Source organism: Neoarius graeffei, chromosome 3 (assembly GCF_027579695.1).
Source record: "Neoarius graeffei isolate fNeoGra1 chromosome 3, fNeoGra1.pri, whole genome shotgun sequence".
NCBI lineage: Eukaryota > Metazoa > Chordata > Actinopteri > Siluriformes > Ariidae > Neoarius > Neoarius graeffei.
Window position 1 is genome coordinate 99,853,860 of NC_083571.1, and position 19,833 is coordinate 99,873,692.

Here is a 19,833-nt window from a genome sequence, read left to right on the forward strand (position 1 = left end):
ATTAGGGGTCACCACAGCGGATCTTTCGTCTCCATTGCTCCCTGTCTTCCGCATCCTTCTCTACCACACCTGCCACTTTCATGTCCTCTCTCACCACATCCATGTATCTCCTCTTTGGCCTTCCTCGTTTTCGTCTGCCTGGCAGCTCCATCCTCAACATTCTCCTTCCAACATGCTCTGCATCTCTTCTCAGGATGTGCCCATACCATCTCAGTCTCATCTCTCTTAGCTTAATTCCCAAGCTTTCCACATGTGCTGTCCCTCTGATGTACTCGTTCCTTATCCTGTCCAACCTTGTCACTCCCATCACAAACCTTAACATCCTCAACTCTGCCACCTCCAATTTTGCCTCCTGTCTCTTCGTTAAGGGTACGGTCTCCAATCCATACATCACAGCTGGTCTCACGACTGTCTTATACATCTTACCTTTCACTTTTGCTGGGACTTTCCTATCACAAATGACTCCCGAAATCCTTCTCCAACTGCTCCACCCTGCCTGCACTCTCTTTCTCACCTCACTATCGCAGCCCCCATTTTCCTGCACAGTTGACCCCAGGTACTTGAATTCACCAACTTTCTTTACGTCTGCTCCTTGCATCTTCACTACAATCTCGTCGCCGTTCTCATTGATGCACATGTATTCTGTTTTGCTACTGCTCACCTTCATTCCTCTTCGTTCCAATGCATACCTCCATCTCTCCAAACCCAGCTCAACCTCCTTTCTACTTTCACCACATATCACAAGATCATCCGCAAACATCATGTTCCATGGTGACTCTTGCCTCACTTTGTCCGTCAAGCTGTCCATCACTATGGCAAACAAGAAAGGACTCAAAGCAGATCCTTGATGAAGTCCCACCTTCACCTTGAACCAGTCAGTCGTTCCAACTGCACACCTCATTGCTATTCCACTGTTCTTATACCGTACATGCCGAAATAGCTCAGTAGGGAGAGCGTTAGACTGAAGATCTAAAGGTCCCCGGTTTAATCCCCGGTTTCGGCATTGAGGAGCAATGGTTTGTGTACATCTTAGCAAACATGCAATAGTATTAAGCTTAAATATTACATTTCAGTAAAAAATAGCATCAAAAATACACCTGCAATTTACCTCGGTGTATGATGCTGGTGGCTTTCCGGATGCAGCGTGTGGTGTAAATGTCCATGATGGATAGAAGAGAGACTCCAAAATCTCTATGACCAGAGCTCAGAGTTTCTTTTGCCAGTTCTTTGAGATGGACGTCCAGCAGGCCCCACAATGAACCAGAACACTAATTAAATCTTCTTTTTCCAGAAGCAGGCTTTGACACATGAACAGTTTTTCTACATCTTGCTTACAAAATCACAGAGCCAGAGAATGACTCTATTCCCACAACCAAAGTATTTTTACTCAGCCCTCATCTAATAATCACCATTGTGATCTGCCATTTGGACAGCGACAAAATTCATAGACATGAGCAGTCAGACATGGTGCCTCGGGTCTGCTGACAGATTTCCTCCCTTGCCTCACAGTCATGCACAAATCAATAGGAAACATGAAAATGCTAATACAGAGGGATAAGCAGGATGCTTGTGGTGGTTTTGAGTGGTAGTACTGCTCTGAATTCTGCCATTAGCAATGAACAAGTGATGTGATGTTTTCATGGTTTTTGCTGTTTGTGGGTTTTGAAGTTATGCATGATAGGCCTAATTATCTGCTGGAAAATATCAGTTATTACAGCCACTTCCACTCATTTCCGATCTCACTTATGAATTTGCTTTGATTTTTGGATGGCAATCCAGATTTGTATCGTCAGTAATAACGTGTGATTTATTGGCACGTGAATCGTGAGTCTGTTCTTTATTGATTAGGCTTCTAATGACATCTCATATCCACCTGGCACATTTTTACACTCTGTCAGATCAGAGGCTTCAGCTTTGCAGCAATGCTCTGCTAGGAATGTTTCTAGCATGCAAATGGAGCTGGGTTCTGCATCAGAACCTCTGCAATGCAATGCTCCTGTATGTATCAATGAAACTCTCCAAGCTAGACTACATTAGCCTTCTGAGATCGAGTTACAGCCTGAATGAGTTTAGCTGTCATATAGTCATTCAGGGTGGCACGGTGGTGTCGTGGTTAGCACTGTCGCCTCACAGCAAGAAGGTTCTGGGTTCAAGCCCAGTGGATGATGGGGGCCTTTCTGTGTGGAGTTTGTATGTTCTCCCCGTGTCTGCGTGGGTTTCCTCCAGGTGCTCCAGTTTCCCCCCAGTCCAAAGGCATGCAGATTGGATTAATTGGTGGCTCTAACTTGACCATAGGTGTGAATGTGAGTGTGAATAGTTGTCTATGTCTATATATCAGCCCTGCGATGATCTGGCGACTTATCCAGGGTGTACCCCGCCTCTTGCCCATAGTCAGCTGGGATAGGCTCCAGCTTGCCCGCGACCCTGTACAGGATAAGCGGTTATGGATAATGGATGGATGGAATAAAAGGTACTTCTGAGGCATGCGGTACTTGAGAAATGCCCATTCTAATGGGCTCTAATGATTTGTCCTCAGTTTCACATTTATCAGTCACTTCAGCACTAGTTTAATGCACCCTGTAGAACGCTACTGGCTCCCCTGTGATAATAAAAATGCTATATAGAAGGAGCATTCTTACTGAGCAGTAAAAGTTCATAAATCAATACTTGGCCTACAGCAATAAGGATTAAGGTTTAGGACTATATATATTCAACTGGTAGCTCCAATACAGAATGTTTCAGGCATGTGCTAAGTAGAGAAATAGCATTTACTTAAAGAGAAAGCCATACTTTTACCAAAGTATGTCTCACACCATTAATTATATCGCTCTTTCATTGTATAAAGAGCTGAAAAAAGGTTTGAATTCTGCTATTTTTTTCTGTCCTCAAGAAGTTTGGAACTGAAATCACACTTGAGACCTTGAAAATGTGGAAAGGAAAACAAAATAATCATGCTAATACACTTACAGTGTGCCTTGAAGCCAAAGTCTGACGTGATTGGGGGGCGTACAGAGGACATTTATCACTGCGGCACAGCACATCAATGCTCTTTGTTTGATTGAGTAAATTAGTGGAAGCTAATTTGCTTCTGCTCCTGAATCCTTCAGTTTGTGTGTGTGTGTTGATTAACACAAAAATTATTGAGTATGCCCCATGCACGCTGGTTCAAGATAGGGGAGAAAAAGAAAAGGCAATCTTGTTCACTGCCCGTGCTAGAAAACACAGAATCATACATATTTTTATGGCTATTCAGTATGATGCAGTTTTCTTTCTTTCTTTCTTTCTTTCTTTCTTTCTTTCTTTCTTTCTTTCTTTCTTTCTTTCTTTCTTTCTTTCTTTCTGTTTCCATTACTCTGCCATATTGGACAGAGAAGAATTTAAATTCAAATGCTCAGTTCATTTCACAAATAACAAGTCTGATATAACTCAATTCCAAGCTCATCATTACGCTTTATTAAAACATTCACATTCATTTCGTATCCTCGGTTTTAAAGTAGGCCTGGTGTCTGAAAAATGGACCACACGGAATAATTCACATTAGTTGTGTCTAATGGCATTAAACCATTCATCATCTGGTCATATGACAAAGCTGTTGCTGTCTGTAGTTATTACTTTTCACACTGAGAAATATAATATAGTATATTAAGCCTATATGGGCCTGCCTGATCCATCCTGATGCCCTACGTCTGGCTGACGTCTCCTCGCATTGCTCCTGTGGAGGACGGCCCCATATGGACAGTCGAGAGTCGCACTTGGAAGACGCTCTGGACACTTACAGTAATACATTTATGTCTGAGGACTACAGTTATCTTGCTAACTTTAGGACTGCAGTTGTCATGAACAGTTTTGCACTCAAGTTTCTATCAATGAACAGTTTATAACTTCAACGAAACGGACTTCATGTTAAACTATAATGAATTTCCTGGTTTCACAGTTATACTTTGTGACTATATAGGACACTGTTATAGCAGTGAGTTATTTATAATCACGCTATCTGTTATCACCCAAATGAGGATGGGCTCCCTTTTGAGTCTGGTTCCTCTCGAGGTTTCTTCCTCATGTCGTCTGAGGGAGATTTTCCTTGACACCATCGCCACAGGCTTGCTCACTGGGGATAGACTAGGGATAAAATTAGTTCATGTTTAAAGTCTTTAATTTTCTGTAAAGCTGCTTTGCGACAATGTCTATTGTTAAAAGCGCTCTAAAAATAAACTTGACTTGATTTATACTGATTATATGCTGGTAGGTAGGTTCAATTAACTCAGTTATGAATTACCTTATAGTGGGATGTACATGCCTATTTAAATAACAGCTGTTTTCAAGAAAGACTACGTTTTTTTGTTGTTGTTTTTTTTAGCTTTATACAGTTGTGGTCAGAAATGTACATACAGTGACATAAATGTCATCTTGGATATGAATGTCATGCCAATATTTGGGCTTTCAGTAATTTCTTTGAACTGTTCTTTTTCTGTGGCAGAATGATTGTACAGCATACATCTTTAATTAAAAAAAAGCACTCGAATTTGGTGCACAAGTTTTAATTTTCTTTGGGTTTTCTGAAATCAACACAGGGTCAAAATTATACATGCAGGGTCAAAAATTTACATACGCTCACTTAGATTATTAATTCAGAGGTGCTGAAAAATCCAAAATGTCTTTTATCTTGCCAAGGCCGAGGTCTCTTAACTTCCTGTTCAGGGTTTTTTCTAGAAAAATTTAGTATGAGAGTGCTCACCGTGGTGAGGGAGCGAAGCGGGGGGGGGGGGGGGGGGGTTGCCGGTTGTCCCCCCCCGCCATGCAAAGCCTTTGAAAAATGCTCCAATGGGACATTCTGAGGCTATCTGAGAGGGAAATTGTAACAAATTGTCTGTCAACATTGAAAAAGAAAGGAGTAATCATCTTCTGCCCCGGACAGTCTTTGGCTTTCTTCCGCTTCGTGCCGCAGGATGATATCTTTAAATGCCTAAGTGTCAACAAAAACAACTCGCGAACTACTTCTGTCAAAAGCTCCCGCGCCGGTGGGTGAAAGGTCATTCAGTCTCGAGAAATCTCGCTCTACAAGTCAGCTGACCTTGTATGTAACCCATGTCAAATCTCGCGAGAGCAGCCGCGACAAGTAAACAACTAAACAACATGGCGCCTCAGTCTGGAAAATGCCAATTCGGATTGTTTTTGCACCATCTGGCGGTGTATCGCCTATGATTGGAATATTTTTGGAGCAATTATAACGTATTTGATGATCAGACACATTGTCACGTAGTGTTGCTGGGATGTTTTCACAGAGTCGGTAAGGGGGCGCACGCTGAGAGTAAGAGGGCGCAGCGCCCCTGTTCCCCCGTTTAGACGAAGCCTGCTGTTAGTGATCATGATTGACTACAGCTGGTAGCTTCTCTGTACCTTCATAAAAAGGGTTTGTTTACAGCACTCATTGGATTGACCAACACACAGTAAAATGGGAAAGTCCAAGGAGCTCAGTGCAGATCTGAGAAAGAGGATCGTACCGTAGATATACACAACTCCGGAATGTCTCTTGGAGCCATTTCTAAACAACTGCAAATTCCAAGATCAGTTCAAACAATTGTATCCAAGTTATTGTGAGGTATAGTCACTTTGCCAAGCCACTTTGCTTCAAGAAAGCCCAAACTGTCACCCTCAGCTGAAAGGAAATTGGTTTGGATGGTCAGGAACAACCTGGGAACCACCATGGCACAGCCCTGCCATGAACTGGAAGCTGATGGATCACTGTCTACAGTTCAGATCACCATGGACTAAGAGGCTGCTATCCAAAAAATAACCCCCTGCTCCAAAATTGACACCTTCAAGCTTAACTAAAGTTTGGAGCCGACCACACGGACAAAGAAAAAGCCTTCTGGAGGATAGCTGTATAGTCAGATGAGACAAAGATTGAGTTGTTTGGCCACAATGACCACCATGTACAGAGGAACACTATACCAGCTGGTGGTGGTGGTAGGATCATCATGCTCTGGGACTGTTTTGCTGCCAGTGGAACTGGTTCATTGCACAAAGTGGATGGAATAATGAAGAAGGAGGACTACCTCAGAATTCCTCAGCATAAACCATCAGAAACTTGAACACGACTTGGGACTTGGGAGTTACAACAGGACAATGAACCCAAACACACATCAGAGCTGGTTGTGGAGGATAAAGCAGGCTAACATTAAGCTTAAAACAAGTCCTGACTTCAACCCTATTGAAAATATATGGGACGTGCTTATAAGTTGAGTCCATGCCAAGAAAAAAAAAATTTAACTCTACCAATTCTACCATGAAGAGTCGTGAAATATCCAACCAGAATTTTGCCAGGAGCTTGTTCATGGTAAACAAAAATGTTTGGTCAAGGTGAATCTTGTGAAGAGACATTTTACCCAAATATTAGGTGTGCTGTATGTATATATTTTTTTTTTTTTAGATATTTTTTTGGGCTTTTTGCACCTCTATTGGATAGGACAGTGCAGAGACAGGAAACGAGCGGGAGAGAGAGAGACGGGAAGGGATCGGGAAACGACCTCGGGCCGGAACCGAACCCGGGTCGCCCGCATTCATGGCATGGCGCCTTAACCACCTGAGCCACGACGCCCCCTGTATGTATATTTTTGAACCTGTGTTGATTTCAGAAAACCCAAAGAAAATTAAAACTTGTGCACCAAATTCTAGTGTTTTTTTTTAATTTTATTAAAGATGTATGCTGTACATTCTGCCACAGAAAAAGAACAGTTCAGAGAAATTACTGAAAGCCCAAATATTGCCATGACATTCATATCCAAGATGACATTCATGTCACTGTATGTAAACTTCTGACCACAACTGTATATATTCATTTAAAGTTCTGTTAAATCAGTAATTAATGAAAGGGTCTATTACTCCATCATTATTATTATTCTGATGTATTCCGTGCAAAAGTTCACACTCCCACACTTAGTTTCAGGGGGAAAATATACCAATCACTAAGTAAGCTCTGGTACGTTTGTACCCTCATTGACATGCTCTAGTTAATATATTTCAATGTGCCTCATTAAGATGTCAAAGCACGTTAACTTTTAAAGTTCAGCCAAGTTCAAACTCTCATAGTTTTCTGTGAGCAGTTGAGAAACAGCTATTGTAAGACCTAAAAGAGAAAATAGTTACCTTTCACAGAACTAGGCGTATAAACAGATAAAGTATATGAAAGTGTTGAAGGATATCATTATCAATGACAAACATACTTGAAAAATAGCTACCCTATGGGTACATGTGGCTACTTCTTATAAATAAAATAGTTTTCTGATCCCATGTCCATACAGTAAATATAGCATATATACATGTTATCAATTCTACAACCCCGATTCCAAAAAAGTTGGGACAAAGTACAAATTGTAAATAAAAATGGAATGCAATGATGTGGAAGTTTCAAAATTCCATATTTTATTCAGAATAGAACATAGATGATATATCAAATGTTTAAACTGAGAAAATGTATCATTTAAAGAGACAACTTAGGTGATTTGAAATTTCATGACAACAACACATCTCAAAAAAGTTGGGACAAGGCCATGTTTACCACTGTGAGACATCCCCTTTTCTCTTTACAACAGTCTGTAAACGTCTGGGGACTGAGGAGACAAGTTGCTCAAGTTTAGGGATAGGAATGTTAACCCATTCTTGTCTAATGTAGGATTCTAGTTGCTCAACTGTCTTAGGTCTTTTTTGTCGTATCTTCCGTTTTATGATGTGCCAAATGTTTTCTGTGGGTGAAAGATCTGGACTGCAGGCTGGCCAGTTCAGTACCCGGACCCTTCTTCTACGCAGCCATGATGCTGTAATTGATGCAGTATGTGGTTTGGCATTGTCATGTTGGAAAATGCAAGGTCTTCCCTGAAAGAGACGTCATCTGGATGGGAGCATATGTTGCTCTCGAACCTGGATATACCTTTCAGCATTGATAGTGTCTTTCCAGATGTGTAAGCTGCCTATGCCACACGCACTAATGCAACCCCATACCATCAGAGATGCAGGCTTCTGAACTGAGCGCTGCTAACAACTTGGGTCGTCCTTCTCCTCTTTAGTCTGAATGACACGGCGTCCCTGATTTCCATAAAGAACTTCCAATTTTGATTCGTCTGACCACAGAACAGTTTTCCATTTTGCCACAGTCCATTTTAAATGAGCCTTGGCCCAGAGAAGACATCTGCCCTTCTGGATCATGTCTAGATATGGCTTCTTCTTTGAACTATAGAGTTTTAGCTGGCAACGGCGGATGGCACAGTGAATTGTGTTCACAGATAATGTTCTCTGGAAATATTCCTGAGCCCATTTTGTGATTTCCAATACAGAAGCATGCCTATATGTGATGCAGTGCCGTCTAAGGGCCCGAAGATCACGGGCACCCAGTATGGTTTTCCGGCCTTGACCCTCACGTACAGAGATTCTTCCAGATTCTCTGAATCTTTTGATGATATTATGCACTGTAGATGATGATATGTTCAAACTCTTTGCAATTTTACACTGTCAAACTCCTTTCTGATATTGCTCCACTATTTGTCGGCGCAGAATTAGGGGGATTGGTGATCCTCTTCCCATCTTTACTTCTGAGAGCCGCTGCCACTCCAAGATGCTCTTTTTATACCCAGTCATGTTAATGACCTATTGCCAATTGACCTAATGAGTTGCAATTTGGTCCTCCAGCTGTTCCTTTTTTGTACCTTTAACTTTTCCAGCCTCTTATTGCCCCTGTCCCAACTTTTTTGAGATGTGTTGCTGTCATGAAATTTCAAATGAGCCAATATTTGGCATGAAATTTCAAAATGTCTCACTTTCGACATTTGATATGTTGTCTATGTTCTATTGTGAATACAATATCAGTTTTTGAGATTTGTAAATTATTGCATTCTATTTTTATTTACAATTTGTACTTTGTCCCAACTTTTTTGGAATCGGGGTTTGTTCTCGCCTCATCTCTTACAAGCATCACCAAGCTGTGAGCAGCATCAGGGTTTGTAGTATTTTGGTTACCAATTTTGTTTACTGTGTTTTGTTCAAAGTACAGTGCTGTGAACTAGATCTGTTTTCAAACTAGTAAGAAAGCACTTGTTCATGAATTGTCCTAGAAGCATTATTTAGTACCGATGAGCACATTCTGTTTCACAAGTCTTGTGTAGACACTAAATGTCTTTTAGAGTCTTAGAGTGTAGAACTCTAAAATAAATAATCCCTCGAAAGGGCTCAATTATCCCCCGATGGAGCTGATTTATTCCCACATGGAACTTTTGTAATTGCAAACCAAGTGGATCGCTCAAAAGATTCCAACGTTGTGGTCGCTGCATTCTTGAGTTTTTGTTGAATGGCTGGAATTCTTGGTGTAAATATCTGCCAAAAAGCTAAAAAAAAAAACTTAGAAAACCTTTCATTTGACCTTTCAGAAGGACCAAGCTGTGATAATAAAAAGATAAATTTTCTTAAAATAAACACCACTTAATTTATATCGAATCAGTAGCCTTGGCGAACCACGAGGTGAATTTCGTTTATCTTTTTATCTGCCGATTATCTTCCGATACTACCAAATTATAATGAGGTTTCTCTTATTTCGTTTCTGGTTCTGATTAGTTCTGAAGTTGATCAATAAGTAGAAAGGGTAATCGAACTTGATCAAGATAAATGCTGATTGGTTACGATGTTTCGCTATTGTTACACTCATTCTTATATTCTTATACTTGTTCTTGTGTACCTTTTGATAATGCAAGATCAACTGTTTGTATCGCGAGATCACAATTCGCCATTCTGGTGATTGTAATGTTTATGTGTATGCGCATTAGGGATCGACCGATATGTTTTTTTCAGGGCCGATACCGATACCGATTATTATGGAATTGGGATGCCGATAACCGATATGTGGAACTGATAAATGTAAACATTATAATTCACATGAAATTAAACATAGCACACACTGACACAGACCTTCATATCCATGAAATGTATGTTTAATTGTAAAATTGAACATGAAATTTTGTGCAGGGAGATGCCAGCAGTATTTGTACAATAAAGTCAAACATTAGTTAGAATAAAATGAGAAATAAAATAATAATAAAATAAATATTCACCAATAAAAAAATAAATCACTCCCTACTATATTACAGCTCACCATTTTCAGTGGAAAATAAATGAAAATACACTCTGGATTATTTTACACTAAGAACTAAGTAAGACTTACCAACTTCAAGTAGTTTTTAAATAACAAATCAAGTGTAGGGAGCTACCTGCAGCATTTTTTAAAAAGTAAAATCAAACATACAGTAAAGTAGGCTATCACTCCCTATTAGGAGCGGCTGCTCCTTTAAGAGCATATCGCTTTCCGAATCAGAAGCGCTAGCGAGGAGAATCACTTGCGCAAGAATTATAAATACTAGTCACACCTGGCTTGTTTAAATGTTCAAATAGCGCTTTATAAAGTTACCTAACATATACAAGTGCAATGCGCTTTTTGAGCACGAGTCACGTCATGAAGTTTACTCATCACCATAACAAATAGCCAGTAGGCTTGCGCTAGCCTACAGAACACAAACACTACGTTTTATTTCGTCTTCCCTTGACCACCTCTCTGTATGGCTGTCATTCTACTGTTCGAGTAGAACTACTGACACATTCACAACGTTTCCAGACGGGGATTTAAAAATGACTGCAGCCTACGTTATGCTGTTTCAGCGAGACTAGTTGGTTGTAGGCTAATTCAAGTGCTTCCTTCCATAAGCTAAGTTTGCCTGGCTACGCAGATGCAAATGGACAATTTTAACGAGTAGTAGATGAAGAATGTAAACATATAATGATGTTGTGCTTTTGCAACTTGTGTGTTTGTGACTTATTGCGGGAAAAGCAGCGTGTCCTTACCTTGATACGGGCGCCTTGAAACAGTTCACAGCGTTTAGCTACGCGTGTCGATTGGCTATATCTCTTGTGCCAAACAAATCAGATGTTGTGGTGGGCGGGACCGTGTTCTTGAACTCAGAGAGGCGAGTGCAGGAAAGGACGTGCAGTGACAGTCGCGTTAGGAACGAAGTGGCTGCAAAAAGGCATGTTATCGGCATATCGGTGGAAATTATGGCCGATACCAATAACCCTAAAAATGCAGAATATTGGCCCGATATATCGGCCAGGCCGATTATCGGTCGACCCCTAATGCGCATGCACAGTGTGCTATTGTTACACTCATTCTTACAACACGATGACATAGTGGCTTCGCCTCTAAGAGGCAGTAGCCACAAAAATGGAGGAAACACAGTGACAAAAAGACAACCAAAGCAGAAAAATAACTGAAAAGAAATTGCAAGAAAGATCAGCAAAACTCCAAAACAAAGCACAGGAGAGAGAAAGAAACCCTTAGAGGCAAGTGCAGTTCAAGTCCATACTGTAAAAAAACAACACATTTTTATCATTCCTTTTTTTTAAACTATTTAAATATTATCATAACTTACACTTTCTGATCATTCTTGTTACTTATGGTAATGAAGGAACAGCTACTGTCATGATGTTGGTTTCATCTTATGACATAAGGGTGTGCAAACTTTTACACACAACTGCATGCATAATCCAGTTTGTTCTGCTTTTACAGGATGCTAAAGTGCGGGAGCAGCTGGGAGTGGCCGGTGTGGTGGGAAAGATTGAGAACAGAATGCTGACAGTGGTGACTGGTCCAGACATGGTGAACATCAGCTACCTGAACTTCATGGCCTTCCAAGACGAGGTGGCTAAGGTAAATACCGCATAGTCAAGTTACTATTGGATCACATGTGAATGCAAACAAAGGGTTATGTTATTTATATGATTTATTATTTAGATTTGTAGTTCTTTTGTAACAAGCCTGAATCTGATTTTTTGAAAGACGGTACATCAGTGTACAGTGGAGCTTGAACGTTTGTGAACCCTTTAGAATTTTCTATATTTCTGCATAAATATGACCTAAAACATCATCAGATTTTCACACAAGTCCTAAAAGTAGATAAAGAGAACCCAGTTAAACAAATGAGACAAAAATATTATACTTGGTCATTTATTTATTGAGGAAAATGATCCAATATTACATATCTCTCAGTGGCAAAAGTATGTGAACCTCTAGGATTAGCAGTTAATTTGAAGGTGAAATTAGAGTCAGGTGTTTTCAATCAACGGGATGACAATCAGGTGTGAGTGGGCACCCTGTTTTATTTAAAGAACAGGGATCTATCAAAGTCTGATCTTCACAACACGTTTGTGGAAGTGTATCATGGCACTTCCACAAAGGAGGTTTCTGAGGACCTCAGAAAAAGCGTTGTTGATGCTCATCAGGCTGGAAAAGGTTACAAAACCATCTCTAAAGAGTTTGGGTTCCACCAATCCACAGTCAGACAGATTGTGTACAAATGGAGGAAATTCAAGACCATTGTTACCCTCCCCAGGAGTGGTCGACCAACAAAGATCACTCTAAGAGCAAGGTGTGTAATAGTCGGCAAGGTCACAAAGGACCCCAGGGTAACTTCTAAGCAACTGAAGGCCTCTCTCACATTGGCTAATGTTAATGTTCATGAGTCCACCATCAGGAGAACACTGAACAACAATGGTGTGCATGGCAGGGTTGCAAGGAGAAAGCCACTGCTCTCCAAAAAGAACATTGCTGCTCATCTGCAGTTTGCTAAAGATCATGTTGGCAAGCCAGAAGGCTATTGGAAGAATGTTTTGGGGATGGATGAGACCAAAATAGAACTTCTGGTTTAAATGAGAAGCATTATGTTTGGAGAAAGGAAAACACTGCATTCCAGCATAAGAACCTTATCCCATCTGTGAAACATGGTGGTGGTAGTATCACAGTTTGGGCCTGTTTTGCTGCATCTGGGCCAGGACGGCTTGCCATCAGTGATGGAACAATGAATTCTGACTTATACCAGCGAATTCTAAAGGAAAATGTCAGGACATCTGTCCATGAACTGAATCTCAAGAGAAGGTGGGTCATGCAGCAAGACGACGACCCTAAGCACACAAGTCGTTCTACCAAAGAATGGTTAAAGAAGAATAAAGTTAATGTTTTGGAATGGCCAAGTCAAAGTCCTGACCTTAATCCAATCGAAATGTTGTGGAAGGACCTGAAACGAGCAGTTCATGTGAAGAAACCCACCAACATCCCAGAGTTGAAGCTGTTCTGTACGGGGGAATGGGCTAAAATTCCTCCAAGCCGGTGTGCAGGACTGATCAACAGTTACCGGAAACATTTAGTTGCAGTTATCTCTGCACAAGGGGGTCACACCAGATACTGAAAGCAAAGGTTCACATACTTTTGCCACTCACAGATATGTAATATTGGATCATTTTCCTCAATAAATAAATGACCAAGTATAATATTTTTGTCTCGTTTGTTTAACTGGGTTCTCTTTATCTACTTTTAGGATTTATGTGAAAATCTGATGATGTTTTAGGTCATATTTGTGCAGAAATATAGAAAATTCTAAAGGGTTCACAAACTTTCAAGCACCACTGTATGTGATATAGATGCACATGTTCCACTATATCACCGATATGTTACGGGGTGGACAACTCATAGGTTTATTCAGTAGGCCACCAGGCAAGTAAAACCTCAAGTGTGATGTTATACAACCCCAATTCCAAAAAAGTTGGGACAAAGTACAAATTGTAAATAAAAACAGAATGCAATGATGTGGAAGTTTCAAAATTCCATATTTTATTCAGAATAGAACATAGATGACATATCAAATGTTTAAACTGAGGAAATGTATCATTTAAAGAGAAAAATTAGGTGATTTTAAATTTCATGACAACAACACATTTCAAAAAAGTTGGGACAAGGCCATGTTTACCACTGTGAGACATCCCCTTTTCTCTTTACAACAGTCTGTAAATGTCTGGGGACTGAGGAGACAAGTTGCTCAAGTTTAGGGATAGGAATGTTAACCCATTCTTGTCTAATGTAGGATTCTAGTTGCTCAACTGTCTTAGGTCTTTTTTGTCATATCTTCCGTTTTATGATGGCTAAATGTTTTCTACTGGTGAAAGATCTGGACTGCAGGCTGGCCAGTTCAGTACCTGGACCCTTCTTCTACGCAGCCATGATGTTGTAATTGATGCAGTATGTGGTTTGGCATTGTCATGTTGGAAAATGCAAGGTCTTCCCTGAAAGAGACGTCGTCTGGATGGGAGCATATGTTGCTCTAGAACCTGGATATACCTTTCAGCATTGATGGTGTCTTTCCAGATGTGTAAGCTGCCCATGCCACACGCACTAATGCAACCCCATACCATCAGAGATGCAGGCTTCTGAACTGAGCGCTGCTAACAACTTGGGTCGTCCTTCTCCTCTTTAGTCCGAATGACACGGCGTCCCTGATTTCCATAAAGAACTTCCAATTTTGATTCGTCTGACCACAGAACAGTTTTCCACTTTGCCACAGTCCATTTTAAATGAGCCTTGGCCCAGAGAAGACATCTGCACTTCTGGATCATGTTTAGATATGGCTTTGTAGTGGTTCGTGTGGAAGGGTGGAGCACAGAAGACGGCAGGACAGGGATCAGGGTCAAAATAGGGCTTTATTGCCATACTTTTCAGTCTAACAACTTTTCACACACACACACACACACACACACGACTGGCGTCTTGTTCGGGGATGAGCTCCTCTGCTCTCTGCTCTCCCTCCCTAAATAGGGCGCGGTCACTGGGAAGACACACACAAACAGGTTAATTGCAGTCAGGTGTAGTGATTCTGCCACTTACCTTCCCTGACTCTGCCCTCCTGTCACAGATCGGCGCTTGACCACGCCTCCGCTGCCACATACCCCCACCGCCCGACTCAGGCCGGGCGGCCGTCCGGCCTGCAGCCGACTCCCCCCCCCTTGACGGGAGAGGAAGTCCGTCACGACCATCTGCGCCCCTGGCCTGTGGACCACCTTAAAATTGAAGGGTTGGAGTGCCAGATACCAATGGGTGATCCGCGCGTTGGCATCTTTCATGCGGTGGAGCCACTGGAGGGGCGCGTGGTCCGAACAGAGGGTGAAAGGGCGTCCCAGCAGGTAGTAACGGAGGGTGAGGACCGCCCACTTGATCGCCAGACACTCTCTCTCTATCGTGCTGTAGCGTCCCTCACACACTGACAGCTTCCTGCTGATGTACAGGACGGGGCGATTCTCCCCCTCCACCTCCTGGGACAAAACCGCCCCCAGCCCTCTGTCCGATGCATCGGTCTGCAACACAAAGGGGAGAAAAAAGTCAGGGGAGTGTAAAAGTGGCCCCCCACACAGTGCAGCCTTTACCTCCGAAAAAGCACGCTGGCATTGCTCCGTCCACTGGACCGGATCTGGTGCCCCCTTTTTAGTGAGATCAGTCAGCGGGCTGGTGACGTCCGAATAATTAGGTATAAACCTACGGTAATAGCCAGCCAGCCCCAGGAACTGTCTCACCCCCTTTTTGGTCTTGGGCCTCGGGCAGGCCACAATCGCTGCCGTCTTATTAATTTGGGACGCACCTGCCTGTTGCCCAAGTGGAAGCCCAGATACCGTACTTCTACCCGCCCAATCGCACACTTCTTTGGGTTGGCTATGAGCCCTGCTCGCCTCAGCGACCTAAGGACGGCCCTCAGATGTTCGAGGTGCCGCTGCCAGTCATTACTATAGATGATGATATCATCTAGATAAGCGGCCGCATAAGTGGCGTGAGGGCGGAGGACTCTGTCCATCAGCCGCTGAAACGTAGCGGGCGCCCCAAACAGCCCAAACGGAAGAGTGATGAATTGGTGTAAACCAAACGGTGTGGAAAAGGCCGTTTTTTCTCGGGATAGTGGAGTCAAGGGGATCTGCCAATATCCCTTCGTCAAATCCAGCGTCGAATAAAAGCGAGCAGTGCCGAGTCGATCGAGCAACTCATCAATACGAGGCATTGGGTACGCGTCGAATTTAGACACCGCGTTGACTTTTCTGTAGTCCACACAGAACCGGATCGACCCGTCGGCCTTGGGTACCAAGACCACAGGGCTGCTCCAGTCACTGTGGGACTCCTCGACGATGCCCATTTCGAGCATGGTCTCAAGTTCTTCCCGAACCACCTTTTTTTTGTGTTTGGGTAGTCTGTAAGGGCGGCTATGCACTACTACCCCCGGGGGCGTCTCTATGTGGTGCTCTATGAGGTTAGTGCGACCGGGCAGGGGCGAGAACACATCCGAAAACTCGGTCTGCAACTGGGCGACCTCCGTGAACTGGGTCAGGGAGAGGTGGTCTCCACAGGGGACCGGAGGGGTACATGATGTCAATGCCCCTTTTTGAACCTCCGGCCCCAGCTCCGCCTTCTCCGGAACCACCAACACCAACGCCACGGGGACCTCCTCCTTCCAGAGTTTAAGGAGATTGAGGTGGTAAATTTGTAGCGCCCCACCCCTGTCCGCTCGCCTCACCTCATAGTTGACGTCCCCGACTCGCCGTGTGACCTCAAAGGGACCTTGCCACTTGGCGATCAATTTGGAGCTCAAAGTGGCAACAGTACGAGTACTTTATCTCCCTGGGTGAACTCCCTAAGGCACGTACCCTTGTTGTACAGGCGGGCTTGCCGTTCCTGGGCCTGCCGCAAATTCTCCTGGGTTAGGTGGGTGATCGTGTGGAGTTTTGCGTGCAGGTCCATAACGTATTCAATTTTGTTCTTGCTTTGTGAAGGTCCCTCCTCCCAATTTTCCCGCAGCACATCTAGGATGCCGCGTGGCTTACGCCCATATGATAATTCGAACGGGGAGAACCCCGTGGAGGCTTGGGGAACCTCTCGCACTGAGAACAACAAGGGCTCGAGCCACTTATCCCAATTACGTGCGTCCTCACTTACGAATTTTTTAATGATATTTTTGAGGGTGCGATTGAACCGTTCCACTAAACCGTCCGTTTGTGGGTGATGCACACTGGTGCGGATTGGCTTAATCCCCAATAACCCATACAGTTCGCGCAGTGTCTGTGACATAAATGTAGTGCCTTGATCAGTCAGAATCTCTTTCGGGATTCCGACTCGGGAGATAACGCGGAAGAGTGCCTCCGCAATACTGCATGCTGAGATATTGCTCAGAGGCACTGCTTCCGGGTATCGCGTTGCATAGTCCACCAGAACTAATATAAAGCGGTTACCCTCGTGCTGACCGATCTAATGGCCCGACAAGATCCATCCCAATTCTCTCAAACGGGGTCTCGATCAATGGAAGAGGGCCAAAGGCACTTTTGAAATGGCCGCTGGATTTACTAACTGGCATTCACGGCATGCCGTACACCACCTACGAACATCGCCGCGAATCCCCGGCCAATAGAATCGGGCCATTATTCGGGCTAGTGTCTTGTCCTGCCCTAGGTGTCCAGCCATGGGATTAAAGTGAGCCGCCAGGAATACCAATTCCCGGCGGCTCTTTGGAATTAAAAGCTGCGTGATTTGCTCTTTCGTCTGAGTGTCCTGCGTCACTCGGTATAATCTGTCCCTCATAATAGAGAAATAGGGGAAGGACGGGGTGGCGTTCGGCGGGAGCGTTTGACCATCGATTACTCTCACTTGGTCAAACGCATGTCGCAGAGTCTCGTCTCGCGATTGTTCTAACGGGAAATCCGGGAGGGATTCCCCGAGAGAGAGAGGAGGAGCCTGGGGCTCCTCACTCTGACGCGGAGATGACGTAGACGGCTCTGTGACAGCTGCTCCCACCAAAGCGACACCGGGACCTCCCCCTGCTAAATGGCAGGACCCACTCTCTACTAAGCATGTCAACAAACCCCGAAATCCCGGCCAATCAGTCCCCAAAATCAAAGAGTGGGTAAGGCAAGGATTAACCGCCGCCTTCACTATAAATTTTTCACCTCGGAAAAAAATGTGGACTGACACCAAAGGGTAGCTGTGAACATCCCCGTGCACACACAACACCTTCATCCCCTGTGCTCCCCCCAATGCCTCATTTTGCACCAGGCTTTGGTGAATTGAGGTCTGATTACAACCAGAATCCACCAAAGCCTGATATGTATCCCCTTGGATACTCACCGGTATGCGATACGCTCCAGCCCGATCGAGGGCGGCTTCTGGCACGTCGGGGATCTGAACCACCGCGCCCACCTCCATTGCCATGCACTGCTGTTGGAGGTGGCCCGGTTCCCCGCAGCGCCAGCAAACCGGCCCGGGCTTCCTCTCTGCACCGGTGTTCTGGGGCTCACTCACCTGAGGGGGGGAGAGACAGACACAGAAGGGAGAAACGGGAGTGCACCACGGGTGCGGCGGGCTGGCTGGGGTGGTGCCGGCCCCCGCCTCCGCGGTGGGGGAATGGGGCGAGGACGGGACACAGGAGGAGGGGGAGAGAGAGAGAGAAGAGAAGAGAAGAGGTGGTCTGCTGTCCTGCCGCCGGAACAGCCGCCAAATGGTCCTCCGCCAGCCCGATGGCCTGATCCAGCCACGCCGGGCGGTGGCACTGGACCCACTCCGCGGTTCCTGTTGGCAAGCGCGCGATGAACTGCTCCAGCACCACCTGATCGATGATCCCCTCAGCGTCGCGGTTGTTGGCCCTCAGCCACCGCCAGCAGTCGTCCCGGAGTTGCTGGCCAAACGTGAACGCCCGGCCGACTTCCTCCAAGCGCAGAAGCGCTGGCGCTGCTGTTCGGGTGTGCGCCCCACACGCTGGAGAATGGCCCGGCGAAGGTCCGCGTAGGCCAGCCGGCGATCGGCGGGGAGCTGTAGCGCGGCCAGCTGTGCCTCTCCCGTTAGCAGGGGGAGGAGGCGCGCCGCGCGCTGGTCCATTGGCCACCCCGAGGTTTCCGCGACTTGCTCAAAGAGCATGATGAAAGCCTCGGGGTCATCCTGCGGGCCCATCTCTGTCAGGGTGAGGGAGGACGGGCCCGTGGTGGAAGCGTCGGTTGTCCCCGCCGACGCGAAGAGGTGCCGGAACGCCTGTCGGTCCTCTTGCTGGGCCAACACCAGGGCCTCGAAGCGCTGCTCCTTCTCCTTACGGAGCGTGACTAGCGCCTGGTGCTGGCTTTGCTGGGCTGTGGCGAGGGCGTGGACCAGGTCGGCGAACGGGGAAGACTCCATGGGGTGCTCCACTCCCGGGTTTCAGCACCACTGTAGCGGTTCGTGTGGAAGGGTGGAGCACAGAAGACGGCAGGACAGGGATCAGGGTCAAAATAGGGCTTTATTGCCACACTTTTCAGTCTAACAACTTTTCACACACACACACGACTGGCGTCTTGTTCGGGGATGAGCTCCTCTGCTCTCTGCTCTCCCTCCCTAAATAGGGCGCGGTCACTGGGAAGACACACACAAACAGGTTAATTGTAGTCAGGTGTAGTGATTCTGCCACTTACCTTCCCTGACTCCGCCCTCCTGTCACAGACCAGTGCTTGACCACGCCCCCACTGCCACAGGCTTCTTCTTTGAACTACAGAGTTTTAGCTGACAACAGTGGCTGGCACGGTGAATTGTGTTCACAGATAATGTTCTCTGGAAATATTCCTGAGCCCATTTTGTGATTTCCAATACAGAAACATGCCTGTATGTGATGCAGTGCTGTCTAAGGGCCCGAAGATCATGGGCACCCACTATGGTTTTCCAGCCTTGACCCTAACGCACAGAGATTCTTCCAGATTCTCTGAATCTTTTGATGATATTATGCACTGTAGATGATGATATGTTCAAACTCTTTGCAATTTTACACTGTCGAACTCCTTTCTGATATTGCTCCACTATTTGTCGGCGCAGAATTAGGGGGATTGGTGATCCTCTTCCCATCTTTACTTCTGAGAGCCGCTGCCACTCCAAGATGCTCTTTTTACACCCAGTCATGTTAATGACCTATTGCCAATTGACCTAATGAG

The 19,833-nt window shown here is 44.9% G+C and overlaps 1 protein-coding gene and 1 non-coding gene across 2 annotated transcripts in view; both read left to right on the forward strand.

The window, feature by feature from the left end:
- The window catches only part of LOC132883769 (1-phosphatidylinositol 4,5-bisphosphate phosphodiesterase beta-1), a 454,963-nt gene that overhangs the window by 233,756 nt on the left and 201,374 nt on the right, over positions 1 to 19,833 (forward strand). Inside the window, exon 4 of the mRNA XM_060917764.1 lies at positions 11,600 to 11,740. Within this exon, the coding sequence (XP_060773747.1) occupies positions 11,600 to 11,740 (141 nt within the window). The remainder of the gene's footprint in view (positions 1 to 11,599; positions 11,741 to 19,833) is intronic.
- trnaf-gaa (transfer RNA phenylalanine (anticodon GAA)) lies at positions 931 to 1,003 on the forward strand. Its single transcript has one exon. It is a non-coding gene; the product is annotated as a tRNA-Phe (tRNA).